Source organism: Calypte anna, chromosome 12, assembly GCF_003957555.1.
Source record: "Calypte anna isolate BGI_N300 chromosome 12, bCalAnn1_v1.p, whole genome shotgun sequence".
NCBI classification, from domain to species: Eukaryota; Metazoa; Chordata; class Aves; order Apodiformes; family Trochilidae; genus Calypte; species Calypte anna.
In genome coordinates, this window is record NC_044258.1 from 8,619,043 (window position 1) to 8,632,505 (window position 13,463).

The following is a 13,463-nucleotide window of genomic DNA, read 5'->3' on the forward strand; positions in this document are numbered from 1 at the left end:
TACATTTATATTAAGTTAGAAATCTGAAGATGGCTGTGTCTTCAATAGTCTTAGATATGTTTGAATAGATTAGTCTAATGTTTGTAACTATGTACTTTTAGTATGGTAATTTTTAAATATATTGCACTACATCATCATATGCTTCTTTTTTTTTTTTTCTTCTACTACCCACTGCCTGAGTCTCCAAAGACATTTTTATAGATTGGTTATCAATGCATCACAGAAAAGATAGTTTTGTTAAGTGCTACTTTGTCAAAATGTCTACTAAAAATTTATGTTTAGCTACATTAAAAATGACTGCTTTAGGAAAATGCTGTTCCTGCCTTTCTCCTAGATATTCACAAAAAAGGAAAAGTTCCCCCTGAACTGAGTAAAACTTACAATAAGCTATAAATTTTTCAAAGATTGGACATTTCTGAGGTTGCAGTTATTACCCACAGGAAGTACCTATGATCGTATGGCTAATGCACACAGTTGTGTAAACTATGGTGCTAGGTTCTCTTCCTTTGCTGGTATAGAACACTTCAGCTTAACCACTCAAAGACAAAACTTCATAGTCTCCAAGAACCTACAGATTGAAAACAGGAGCACTCATGAACATATTGGAGTTTTCAAGGGACAAACTGAAGACCATTCTGCAGAGGTGGTACCAAAAAATAGTATAAAATATTGACTTTTACATTTTTTTTTAATATGTTATTTCATTGAAGTAATATATTATATATGGAGAATGTAGCAAAAAAATCCTCACTTGTACTTGGAGTCAACTCACTTGTTTAGAAGTATTTACAACAGTTTGAACAAATGTATCCAGTCAAAGCAATCACAATTTAGCATGAAACTGGAAATAAGCTTGTTAAAAATATTTCTGCATGGGTTACATATTAAATAAGACATCTACTACACAAAGCCATCATGACCTTTGGCACATGTCAGGTGCATCATTAAGCTTCTGCTTCATCTGAAGAAAAGTTCTGGTAAAATAAGTTTCTAATCCACTAAAACCACAATAAAAATAATTTTCCACAAACAAGTCCCTGGAGGCTTTAGAGGGAGAATTTCAGTCTAGCTGTAACTTACCCTATCTCCTGCATTTGTCACTGAACTGATTCCAAAACCTTACGATTATTTCTTGACTTACACAGAGATGAAAAGATCAAAAGACTTTCTGCAGCTGACACACATACTTGCAAAGAACTCACCTTTTTTTTTTTTTTTTTCAAAATAGTTGAATCTGATAGCAGAAATCTTAGCAAGAGGTATGATCTTCACAAGCACTGCAGGATATATATTATCCTTTCTCTTCCCTTTGTACATATTTCCAAAAGTCCATCTCCCACATATCTGTATGTCCTAATTGCTCAGAATATTGAGGGAGGAAAATCTCCTTATGCTCTGTTCACAGCTGAATGAGCAATTCTGCTCATCAGAGCTAGACCACAAAGTCCATATCACACATTCATGTTGTGAAAATCAGAGGAATAGTGCCCAAGAAAAAATATCTCAATCTCATCTCTATGTTCTTTCACAAAATGCCCAGATTTCTGCAGATGGAAACAGAGAAACTCCTAAACACTCAGAATTATCAAAGCCTTCCAGAGATGCACATTACACCTTCATATGCATCCTTAAACTAGAATTCACTGTTAATACAATAACTAGTTATTTTAACCTCTTAAAAGGTTGAGTTTTCTCACTGCATATATATTTCAGCACTAATAAATATAAATCTGTGTGTTTATGCAATGAATTCTCTCCTGCCTTATGTCAGCCACATACACTAATGCCTGTCTGCATAACAGTCAGGACTGTTTCCTTCATCTGAACTGATTACACTGCTCTGCTCATTTTTACTTGCAAGACTTCATCTCATTTCTTAGCTTCCTCTTTTTATTCATATTATTGTTTCAAAGTTTTTGAGACAATGCAATAGAATATATACTACATTAAGAGAAAAATCATAAAAAATTACTGTCAGGTATACCCCTCATTTAGGCCATGTTTCTATTTCATTTTAAAAGACACAGAGGTGAGATGCAGAGTGCTGTCTTCATTATATTTTGTATTTCTAGAATTATTGTGGAGATGACAATTATATGCTGATGCAGAGAGATATTCACATGGCAAGAACCAGACAGCAGTAATATTAACTACCCATTTTTTGTCTTTCAATAGGAATCTCTCCTCATCTTGTTTTAGTCACTACCTAAAACTAAACTTCCAGCCAATACAAAACTATTGAAAATCTGGAATTCTTGCCTTGCCTCAGTTTGTCCAGTCACAAACCAAGGCTGACAAGGTGGACTCCATTTACAAAGTGAGATATTTACACCTGGAAATTTATGTGTGTACACAGTCTGTTTAACAGCACTTAAGACTTCGAATATTGCTCAAGGTGCCTGTATATGACATTTGAAATCAACAAGAATTACACAATTTTCTCACTCAAAAATACCTTTTTTAGTGAATTATTTTTTTCACCATGTGGATTTCTGCCCAAAGAAAATTCACACTACCTTAAAGAGAATTCTGACCATCAATTGAAGCACTTAAAATATTAAGAAAGTCAAAGATTTTCCAGCAGGTAAACCAGAAGACAAACACCCAGAAGCTGTGTAGGTTAGAGCAGCACTGGGTATTTAACTTTTTAACTTTCTTTTCAGGCTCCTGCCTGCACCCCTCTTGTGACACATCTGCATCAGACTGCATAGAGCTTCCACAGAGAAATGGTTCTGGACCAAGTACACTTATGATTCCATAAAGTCCAATTCAGTTATTAAATTGATACTTTCCATTTATATAAATTGTAATCAGACAAAGCTATACGATTAATTTCCTTTGAGGCTATGTGATGAGATGTGGGACTATTATTACATTCTTATACTTGATTGTTTACAGAAAAGAAAGGGATCTGTGGCTGTTATTACAGCAGGTTTAAAAATCAGAATCAAAACCAAACCCACTGGAGTCCTCAGTGTTATGCAAATGTTTTTCCCACTTCTACTGAGGTAACAGTCTTACTGGAACAAACATGTTCTGTACAAGAACAAAGAAAAGTGCATCACAAGTAAACATCCCAGATCCATAACATTTCAATATCCTGCTAAGAGATTTGAGGAATTATACATAATTTTATGACATGATCCTTGTCATACCTGATATTCCTTAGCTCAGAATTTCTCAAAAAGGCTTATCTTTTCAGACAGACATAAAGGAGAGAAATGAAGGCATGTTAGATACACCATTCCCAAATAATTTCATGATAAAGTGTTCAAGGCCCATCTCTCCTGCTGCATTGCTTTATGTAATATATGACCATCACATTTGGCAAGATTTGCACAGGTCTGCCCTTGATTTGTGGAAGGAAAAAGCAGAAACCCTCAAACTATTCTTCATTCCCAAGTATTAATCTGGAGTCTGGCTCCCTGATGTTTCCAATTTTCCAGCGATCCAAATAACCCCTTAAAACCACACCTGAAGCATCACTCACAATTACTGCTGATAGCTAAGGGAGACCAAAGTGAATTCCCTCCTCAGGCATCCCAGGGCACTCTCCATCGTAGCAGTGGCCCTGGAGTGCTGTGAGATGGAGCCATCAGTGTCTCAAACTTGACCTGCAAGCACAGATGCTAGGATAGGAACCAAATTTGAGAGGTATCACTGAAAAGATAGTGAAGTGTCACAAACATAATGATGGCACATGGTGGGCAGAGCTTCAGATTCTACCTGAGCTGTACAAAATGGATGGCACTTCAATTGATACTTCAGTTTGCTCTGGATGACACCTTGAATATTCCATACACAACCATACTATGCTTTTTTATTACTTCTCTTCCAGTATTTGTGCAAAAGGGATTCAGACTTGGCTGTAGTGACTGGAATTTGACAAGTCTAATTGCTCTTCAGTTCTCAGCTGAGCTTACCACACCGAGCCAACAGCCAGCTTATCACAGCCAGCCAACAAATACAATCATTGCAGCAGGCCAGAGAATTTTGGGACAGCTTCATACATAATTTACAAATGTAACAAGTATTCCATAGACACAAGCACTATGTGTTAGGAATGCCTATAAACACAGGATATTTCTACTAAAAATAGTAGAAGGTATAAACAGTACCAAGAAAAGGTAGTCAGATCCTTTTGGTTTACTAAGATGTTAATTTGATATTTATTGAAATGCCTATTAATTTTATTTTTAATCAGCAGATGCATAGTACTCCCAGAGACTTGTTTTACCCAATATACCATATATCTCAGATCATATGCCTCTCCACAAATCCTGCCTCACATAAATCCTTAGATCACTGCTGTTACACTTTATTAACCCTATATACTATTTATAAACTAAAATCTGGTACCGTGATCAAGTATTCCACTCTTTTAGATTATTCATTTTGTGAGCTCTTCTATACCAATTTGAATTCTATATACATTCACATCACTAGAATTATATTCTGCTTCCTAGGGAGTCTATTTTATCCTTGGGCTGGTAGGAAAGAAGAGAAATTTATCTGTTACATATTGCATTATGTGTATCCTATAGAACACATACAAAAATCACTTCAGATATAGAACATTCACAAATGTAGCTGCATACTCAGATCTGTGGAAATCAGGTGGACTTCATTGCTGCACCCAGGCCTTTGTGACTAAATGGTATTGGAGTAAACATCTACCTTATGGCAAATACATTAAATAGTTTTATGTGACAAGGTAAAAAGCATCAAGTTAGTCACTGTGAAATAAAAAGGCATACACATGAATAAAAATTGTAACTGCATCCACTAGTACTTTTGATCCATTTTTTAAAAGAAAAATCTTGCATTTAAAAAGATAATTGCACTCCAAAGAATTCCACAGAGGAAGGTTTGGGTTTGTTTTTTTAAAAAATTGAAAAAATGATGAAAAAATTTCCTATGTATACCACAGCTCTAGAGTTTGTTTGGCTTTTTAACAAGTCAATCCCAGGCTCATCAGATTCATGTCAGAACATGACTTGATGTTCATATCTAATATTTGTATCTGCACATATAAAAACAATAACCCATAGGAGAGAAAAGCTTAAAATCAAAATTTCTTCTATCAGCAGAAAACATGTACATCAGAGAAATGGTGTCTCCACTACTGTGTTCTGAATAGCACAGAAATAGAATGCAGAAAAGATCATTATCCCTTTGTCTATCATTCTCCTCAAAAGAAGCTAGGAAGACTTCCTTGCTTTTAAATAAGCAAAATACAGTCTTTGTGAGGAGAAGGCTCCAAAATCTTTCAGGTTTTTTCTCACTCTATATATTAAATATTCCACATATGCAACTGAAATCAGTAGTGCATCCTCTGCTAGGACAGGAGAGGCATCAGCTTTTTGTGGGAAGAGATTCATTATGTACCCTGAAACACACACAGTGAAACAGAAGTGGACTTTGGAGGTTTTAAAACACAGGTGAAAAACAAACTCACTTGTAAATGCTGAGAGTTGTCAGTCATGTTGTCCTCTCGCCTACGAACTTCTTCCAACAACTGTGCATTCTTCTTTTTTTCCATTTGCTGATTGTGTTTCAGATTGGCAACCTTCTTGTTTTGGTCCTTCATATGTCTAAGAATTGCACATAGATATGCATTAGTATTAGTGACTGCAATCATTGCTTTTTCTCTATAAATTAACTTGTGATTATGATACAAGTTATCCGTGCTTGAAGTATTCCAAATATCACATGTAAACAAAATTTCACCTTGTTTTCCAGATGATGTGTCTAAACAGCTTTAATACCATTAGATTATACAATGGTTTAACACTTCTTATCACCTCCAAGATTGTGTCGTATTTGTCATTTGCTCACAATTACACACGTTCTAAGAGCTATGCAGGAAAACTCTTGTTACAGAGGGACAACAATTTTAATGGGTGCTTTAAGTAGCATTAATTTCAAAGGAAGCTGGAGGTGAAGGTGATGACTAATGAATGTTGTGGAAATTCTGTTTTTGAAAACCTGGACTATAAATACCACATTTCTGGGGATTAAAGTGTGATGGGGTAGAAGGTCAGGTCATCAATATGCCATGAAGAATAAAGGATGCCTTTACAAATAGCTTTGTACATAACAAAACATTACATTTCCATCTTTTTAAATAATATTACCTGTTTTTACAAAAATTAAAAAAAATAGATTTATGAGTAATGTTTACTACCATTATGTATTCTCTTCTGTTAAGATGATACTCAAGTTAAACAAAAAATAAACTCAGTGTTTCATTATCTTTTGCTGTGGAACTTCATTAGTAAGTTACCAGAAGCTTTTCTGACCCTGAAGCTTAGCATAACATCCTTTTAAGAAAGAAGGCAAGCTAATTTTCCCTGGCAGGCATGGAAGAAATATCCTGGAAGTAATGCTTTCTACCTGCTTGGATTCTTAGTTATTATTTTCCCAACTTTCTTTGACTTTGAGGAATTTTCTCCCTTTTATCTATATAAAAATAAAGTCATGTGCAAATTCCTAATGAGATCTCCTCACTAATCCTATTCTGGCAAATGAGGAGAACATTATTTGTGCCCAAAAGGATCACTGAAAATGTCTTCATTGATTCCACATTAGAACTTTCAGTGAGGGGAAAAAAAAGTTAAATAACATATTTCTTGTATCAGTATTTATTAAGTTAAGGAAAGCTGGTCATTTCATATTTACTTCTGTCACTGATTTCTTTCTACTTCCACTGTTTCCTTCAGTATTTATACCGAAAAATTAACAATGAACCTATAAAAAAATATGTGCTATGGTAAGAAGTCTTAGAAGGCACTCTCTGTGTTTGAAGGCACAGTACAGAACAGAAAAGTTTATCCATTATTACTAAAAAAAAGTAACTTCAACTTGCCTAGAAAAAGTGGGTAGAAATAATTCAAATAAAAATCTTTGCTTTTTAAAGGATTGACAGTCACCTCACAGGCAATTTTTTAATAAGACAAGTACTTGCAAAGAAGATTTACACTTCAGTTGTGTTCAACAGTTTGCATCAGCCTGTTAAGGCACAAAAAGATAGATTAGTCTAACTGATCATCTGTTTACCACATTTTCCTTTCTTTTTTCTTACTCAAGTTTGCTTCAGAACAAGAAGTACACTATGTGGTGGTCAGAAGAAACCTGCCTACATGAGACCTACCTAAGCAAGCATGGGAGTATAGCATAAATCACCAGTATTTTATCATAGAGTTTTAAGAGATGTTAAATGTCTGAAAAATATTACATGCTGCCTCATCGAACCAACAATAATCAAACAAGGTGACAGTGCCAGAAACAGAAGGGACATTTCTGTCGGTTATAGATTAATAAAAAAAACAACCAGAAATGCTATGTTCCACTGTAAACAGAAGGATAGGGCTGAAAGAATACAATGGTTTTAATGTTTAGTAGTTTAATTTTTACTACAGTTCCTCAAGAACTTGAGAGTGATGCCTTTGTCTTTCTAAACCAAGTGTTCAAATATAAGCTGGATGTGCTGTGCAACTCCTAGTGAAAATCAGCTCTTTCATGCGTCCAAGCCACAAAATTGTAAGCACAGACCTAAAGAGCATAAAACCAAATTGAACATTAGAAAAAATTACTTTCAGAATTTCATTTAAAAAATGTGGTGTTTGGCAGAAATTTTGGTGCTATAATATGACTTTTTATCGTTAAAAATGTAACAGGGTTTTAATCTAATGCTAAGCAAATGATAAACTAATTTACATTTAATCTCCATAAGAGGTTCACTTTTATGCTAACTGCTTCTTTCATCACCCTTCCCCCTCAAATTCCCGTTTCAGTTTCTGTCTAATGCCACACAGAAAAGTAGAACATGGCAAAGCTGCAAAGGAAAACATCTGGTGTCTGATATGCAAAATCTTCAAGAGAAGGAAATAAAAGAAAGCTGTGTCATAGCCTCTTGTTCTTCCACAGCTGACTGTATGCCTATGACAATGAAAAGAACATGCAGCAGTTATAAGCCTGGCTCTGTAGTTGCTGCATGAAAGGTATGAGAGAAGTCCAACAAAGTAAATAAAAGCAAGAACATATTCCTCACTTTTTAAAATTTTATTTGTCAAACAGAAAATATATCAAATATAATCCTTGATTCAGTGCATTAAAAAAATGTAGACATGTAAAATATTCCCAAGAGCAAAATGTGTAATATTTTCTAGAGGAATAAGTTTTTAATTTTAATCACATTAAACAGCATTACAATGGGATCAGCTGTTGCTGATGTTGCCCAGTGTTCTAGGAACCTGTACTCCCCAGTGAACATTAAAAAAAAAAATAAAAATAAATACAGAGGGTGCGATAAACTTACCAAAGAATATTTTCAGGGAAAAAAATCTTATTAAATAAAACAATCTAGTCAAAACAAGTAATTTCTGTAAAATAAGAAAGTCTAAAAGAAAATGTAAACTTTAATCCAGTATACATATTGAAATAACCAAACAACTTTGTCTGTTTTTCTAGACATGCACCAGGCAGATTACCAACATCACTATTTGACTGGGGTTTTTTAACTAGATCACCTTTCTCCCTTATATAGAGTCCACATGAATGTCCATTCGGAACCACATTCCTGCTGGATGACGCAGTAGAAATATTTCCAACAGTCATTCTTACTGTCTTAAAAATTATAGCACATATGGGTTCCCATTTGATTTACTGAGCCAAGACTGAAACAGAAGAATAAAGGTAATTCTTTAAAATTCAGATCCTTGGCTTAAATCACTAAGCTAGAATTTCCATTGAGATATAATCAAAGTTAGGTATTATTTCTGGCATTTTTCATGAATACAAATGTATTTGCTTCTGCCTATCTACTGACCTGAAAACCCAAGTTGGGTTAGACTCCAGCAAACTGGAAACATCACAAGAGACACCAAGAGGGTCACTGACAGACACATTCCATACACAAATAAGCAAGGACACTGTTTATTCACTTACAACCCATAGATGGATTTGTTTTGGGAAAACAAGTATTACCATGATAAGAAAACCTAAACCCATGACAAGCTGAAGTTTTGACATGGCAAAGAAACCATAACATACCTGCACTAAACATCATTTGTCTAAAGATAGTCCTTTTGCTTGACTGCTAAATTTATTAAGTTAGACACTAGGTATCCTAAGATTTACAGTATGCTAATAAAAACCTAAATAGATCTTCCTGGGCTGTCATTTGCATCTACAAAAACTTCCAGGTTGTTGATTTTTTGTTTGGTTTGTAGTTTGGTTATTTTTTTAAAATCCATATTCTACAATCTAAAGAATTATTAGTACACTACTGTCATTTGAAATTTAAAGGGGGTTCTTAGTCTTTCTTTCTTTTTATAACTAATGCAATTATCATGATGGTAAACAAATTTAAATACCTTAAATGCAAAACCCAAATCAATCATCCCAATCATTAAAAAGTTAAATTACCATGACACAGCCACCATGTCCATAAGTGTTGAGATCCAAAATGAGTGGCTAAAATTTTATTGGGACTGATCCTCTTTTTAATGATGTAGAAGATGCTAAAGAGCAAGACTGCTTGTACATTTCAGGCCAAATCATTCATCTAGTTTTATGTCCCACTATAAAATGGCAGAGAGTAATGATTATGAACACGGGAAGAAAACAGATTAAAATTTATTAACATGTAAAATAATAACATTTTATTTAATAAGCATTTTGCCTTTTTCCTTGTAAAATGAAATTTACTGACTGCAAACCTGCAAAGCCCGCTCACCACTGTACACACTGATTTTTCCCATGTGAGACCAGTGACCAGCAGACAGGTCACTTTACAGCAACACAGAACACAACTGCTTCTTCCTACTGCATTTGTTAAAAGTGAGGAATGAATTAGGATGTCAAAAGATGCAAGGAAGAAGAGCATTTCTCATTGAAGTAAGGCATGTCACAACTGCAGTATCAAAAGCAGAAATAAGGGAAAGCACAGGTACAAAGCAGCTGTCTGGCTCTCCAAGCAGGGAATCTTCAAAGCACAGAAAACCCCCATATATTATTAGAAAGAATTTCTTTACGGAGAGAGTGATCAGGCATTGGAATGGGCTGCCCAGGGAAGTAGTGGATTCTCTGTCCCTGGAGATATTTAAAAAGAGACTGGATGTGGCACTCAGTGCCATGGTCTAGCAACCGCAACGGTGGTTCAAGGGTTGGACTCGATGATCTCTGAGGTCCCTTCCAACCCAGCCAATTCTATGATTCTATGATATGTTGCAGGGTAAACGCATCAGTGGGAAGTGATTCAGAGACATCCCACTAAAACTGATCCATAACCCACTCATATTAACCACTGATACAATACATTCCACCCACAGAACAAGTAACATGTGTAGAATGGAGCCTAAGAATGTTTCAAAGCTATAATTAAGCAATTTTCCACTACTACTATGTTACCCCCCCAGAGTAATTATTTCATTTGATAACACCCAATACACCCCAATTCTCAGAATGGAGGTGGCCAGATAATCATCTGCTTTGAAGAGGACATGGCTCATACAGATTCAGCTGGATCTAAGGTGTTCCATTGGCATAAACCAGCTCCATTGTCTATTTCAAAGGTATTACATAATTTTTAAAAATAGTATTTCTTGTACTTCTTTTGAATTTGTGTATCATTCTGGTTTTAATGTGAAAATTCGACAGACCAATATAAAAAGCTGAAAGACTAATACAGCCCTCTATAGAGGCATATGATTGAAATGTTCTGAATGTAGACTTTCTCAGAAAAAAAAAAATCTTCTCCCAGTTTTTGTTATAATGATGTAATGCCCAGAGTGATGTGAAGATAAATGAATTTTGATACATCCAATGTTTTCATTACACTCTGAGCTCTTGTTACCAAAGCTTCACATAAGTATTTCAGTTTCACTCAAAGAAAAAACCTCGCAGCTCACACTGATGATCAAAAAAACCCTCACAAAACTACTCTTTTAATACTATTAAAAACAAAAACAAAACAAAAAAAACACACCACACCACAAATTCAGATAATCCTTTTTTTCTTATTACCTTTTTTTCTCCCTTTAAATCTCAGTATTTCAAATTCTGAAACGTGGCTTACTATTCAGACTATGACAGTACTTCAAGGTGACAACTGTTTTGCTTCCAAATGCACCAAAACACGACGCTGTTGCCTTGAGAGAACCAACAACTCTGCCTAGTAGAAATAAAGCCAGCATCACAAAAGTCACTGAAACATTTTTCACCTCAAAGACAAAATCATGGGAGGAAAGGTTTACTTAACACACAATCTGGGAAGTTTTCCAAAATCTTTGTTTAAGAAGTGTTTAGTCTGACACAGTTCCCTCCAAAGCTCTAGAGAGATGCTGGAAATATCCACATGAGAATAATGCATGAATGAAAAAGACCTCCTAAAACTCTGTTCCAAACTATGGTTCGTCTCACTTTGTTTCAACATGTATCGACACTGCAACCTCTGCAGCTCCAAGACACTTCATCTCTCCACTGTCTTTCTCAGCACATTCCTACTGGATGACACTGCACATGAACATGTGTGAAATCTGTACCAAAAGATTCATCTGTCACACATCTCTCTTGCACACCAAAGATCATTCTGCATTTTCTTCCCATGTTCTTTTCTTTAAAAAAAAACAACAAAAACACCACATATATACTGCTGATGACAGGGTATTAGATGAGAAGGATATTTGATCTCATACAATAGGCAATTGCTTGCTCAGCTATTTTATTAATTGATACCATTAGCTATAACTGTACGCAGTAACTGGAAAAACTCTGTTGCCAGTTATTTGCAAACAAAGAGCTGCAGTCCTGCTGCTGCTTCATCAGGTCATTTCCAGTTGTTGTCCAGGTAAGCTTTTTTCTATGTTTTTTTTGTCCTTAAAAAAAAAACAAACAACCCCACCAACTCCTCTATCTGTTCAGTTTTTCTCTGCATCCAATGGCTCCGTAGCATGCCCAGCTCAGCCTGACAGCCTCAGGACCAAACCTCTTCTTCTGCACTTAACATTTCATTGCATTTTCTTTTGAATCAAACTTCTGACTGCAACTCCTGGCTCAACCTAGCACTTCTCAGGATCGATCCAGCCACTATCATTCAATACATACATTAAACTTTCTATGCTTTTGCAGTAAACTCTTCAGACACTCCCATAAACCAGGTATACTTTGTACGATTTCTTGTTTTGACATAATTGACTTATTATAAATTCAGACCAGAGCACTTCCACCCAGTCACAATCCAGGCATGTTGCTCCTGCATTATGGAAGCAAACAATGCAAGTGGAAGATGTGGTTCCACCCAACATCCGAATTCCTAAATTTAGTTCCCCTGTCTCTTTTCAGTCACAGCTTTTTGAGGGTAAGCTGTGCTATCTCACAGTGATTCTTCACACACACACACCCCCTCCCACTCTATGCAAGGAGTCCTCACAGCTTTGTACCCAGGAGTCACTGAGCTCCCCAGAGGAGCACTCTCTGGCTGCTTTATTCACACATTCAAGAGGTAAAGAAATACCCTCTCTGGATCTCCCCCCTGGGGAAAACCAGTGGAAGCAGCAGATCTAGCAAATCATAAGAAATAATGCTGTGTTTTGAAAACAGTAACCATGAAACAGAAGGAGTAACAGCTCCCTAAGTTCTCTCTCCCCAGCACAGACTCACAGTGGAGAACTTTCCTTCAGAGGTACTGAGCTCCTTTCTCTCCACACCCAGTCTATGCTGCATTGCCATTTACTTCCACTGAGTACTTACACTCCAAATAAAACCAACCAAACAAACAAAAACCACATGACTGAGAAATGACAAAATATCTTCCTTTAGCTAAACAATTCACTTCTAGTTTTCTCAAAAAGTATTATTTTAACTTACTCATGCCTTTAAGCAAACTGAAGGGCAAAGTATGGAACTGAGCAGATAGGTTCAGCAGTGAGCGGGTTAAAAAGAACACTGAAGTATTATCCTCTCCCAGGGGCCCATTAGTATCTTCTCATTGTTTATCACTATAATTTCTACATTTTTTTAATATACTATTATTTTACTTTTTTTCAAGGTGGAATCCCAAGGAAATAAACTTTTTACTTTATACATATAAATTTACTCAAAATTCAATACCACATGCAATGACATAAATCTAAAGAAGAGCTTCTCAAATCTTCATCTCTTTTGAAACTTTAAATGATAAAATTCTCACAATGTTAAAATGTTGGTTCAGAGTATGCAGCAAAGAGATTAAAACAGAAAGACATTACAACAATCTGCCCGTTGTCCACTGAGACAACTCTGTTTCTCACTCAGAATAACCACTCTCTCAGAAGACTAATGTATATCACAGATTCTCTCAGTTTTCATTACTACGTTATCTCAATTTCTCCAGGGAAGTTATCTTTGAACAACATATCACTCTGCCCTTGGAACCATCAAACTGACATTTGACAAAACTGTGGAAGGGTCCAAAGTTAAAT

At 35.6% G+C, this 13,463-nt stretch overlaps 1 protein-coding gene across 1 annotated transcript in view; it reads right to left on the reverse strand.

The window, feature by feature from the left end:
- The window catches only part of ERC2 (ELKS/RAB6-interacting/CAST family member 2), a 409,582-nt gene that overhangs the window by 233,334 nt on the left and 162,785 nt on the right, over positions 1–13,463 (reverse strand). The window contains exon 17 of the mRNA XM_030458648.1: positions 5,459–5,594. Coding sequence (XP_030314508.1) covers positions 5,459–5,594 — 136 coding nt within the window. The remainder of the gene's footprint in view (positions 1–5,458; positions 5,595–13,463) is intronic.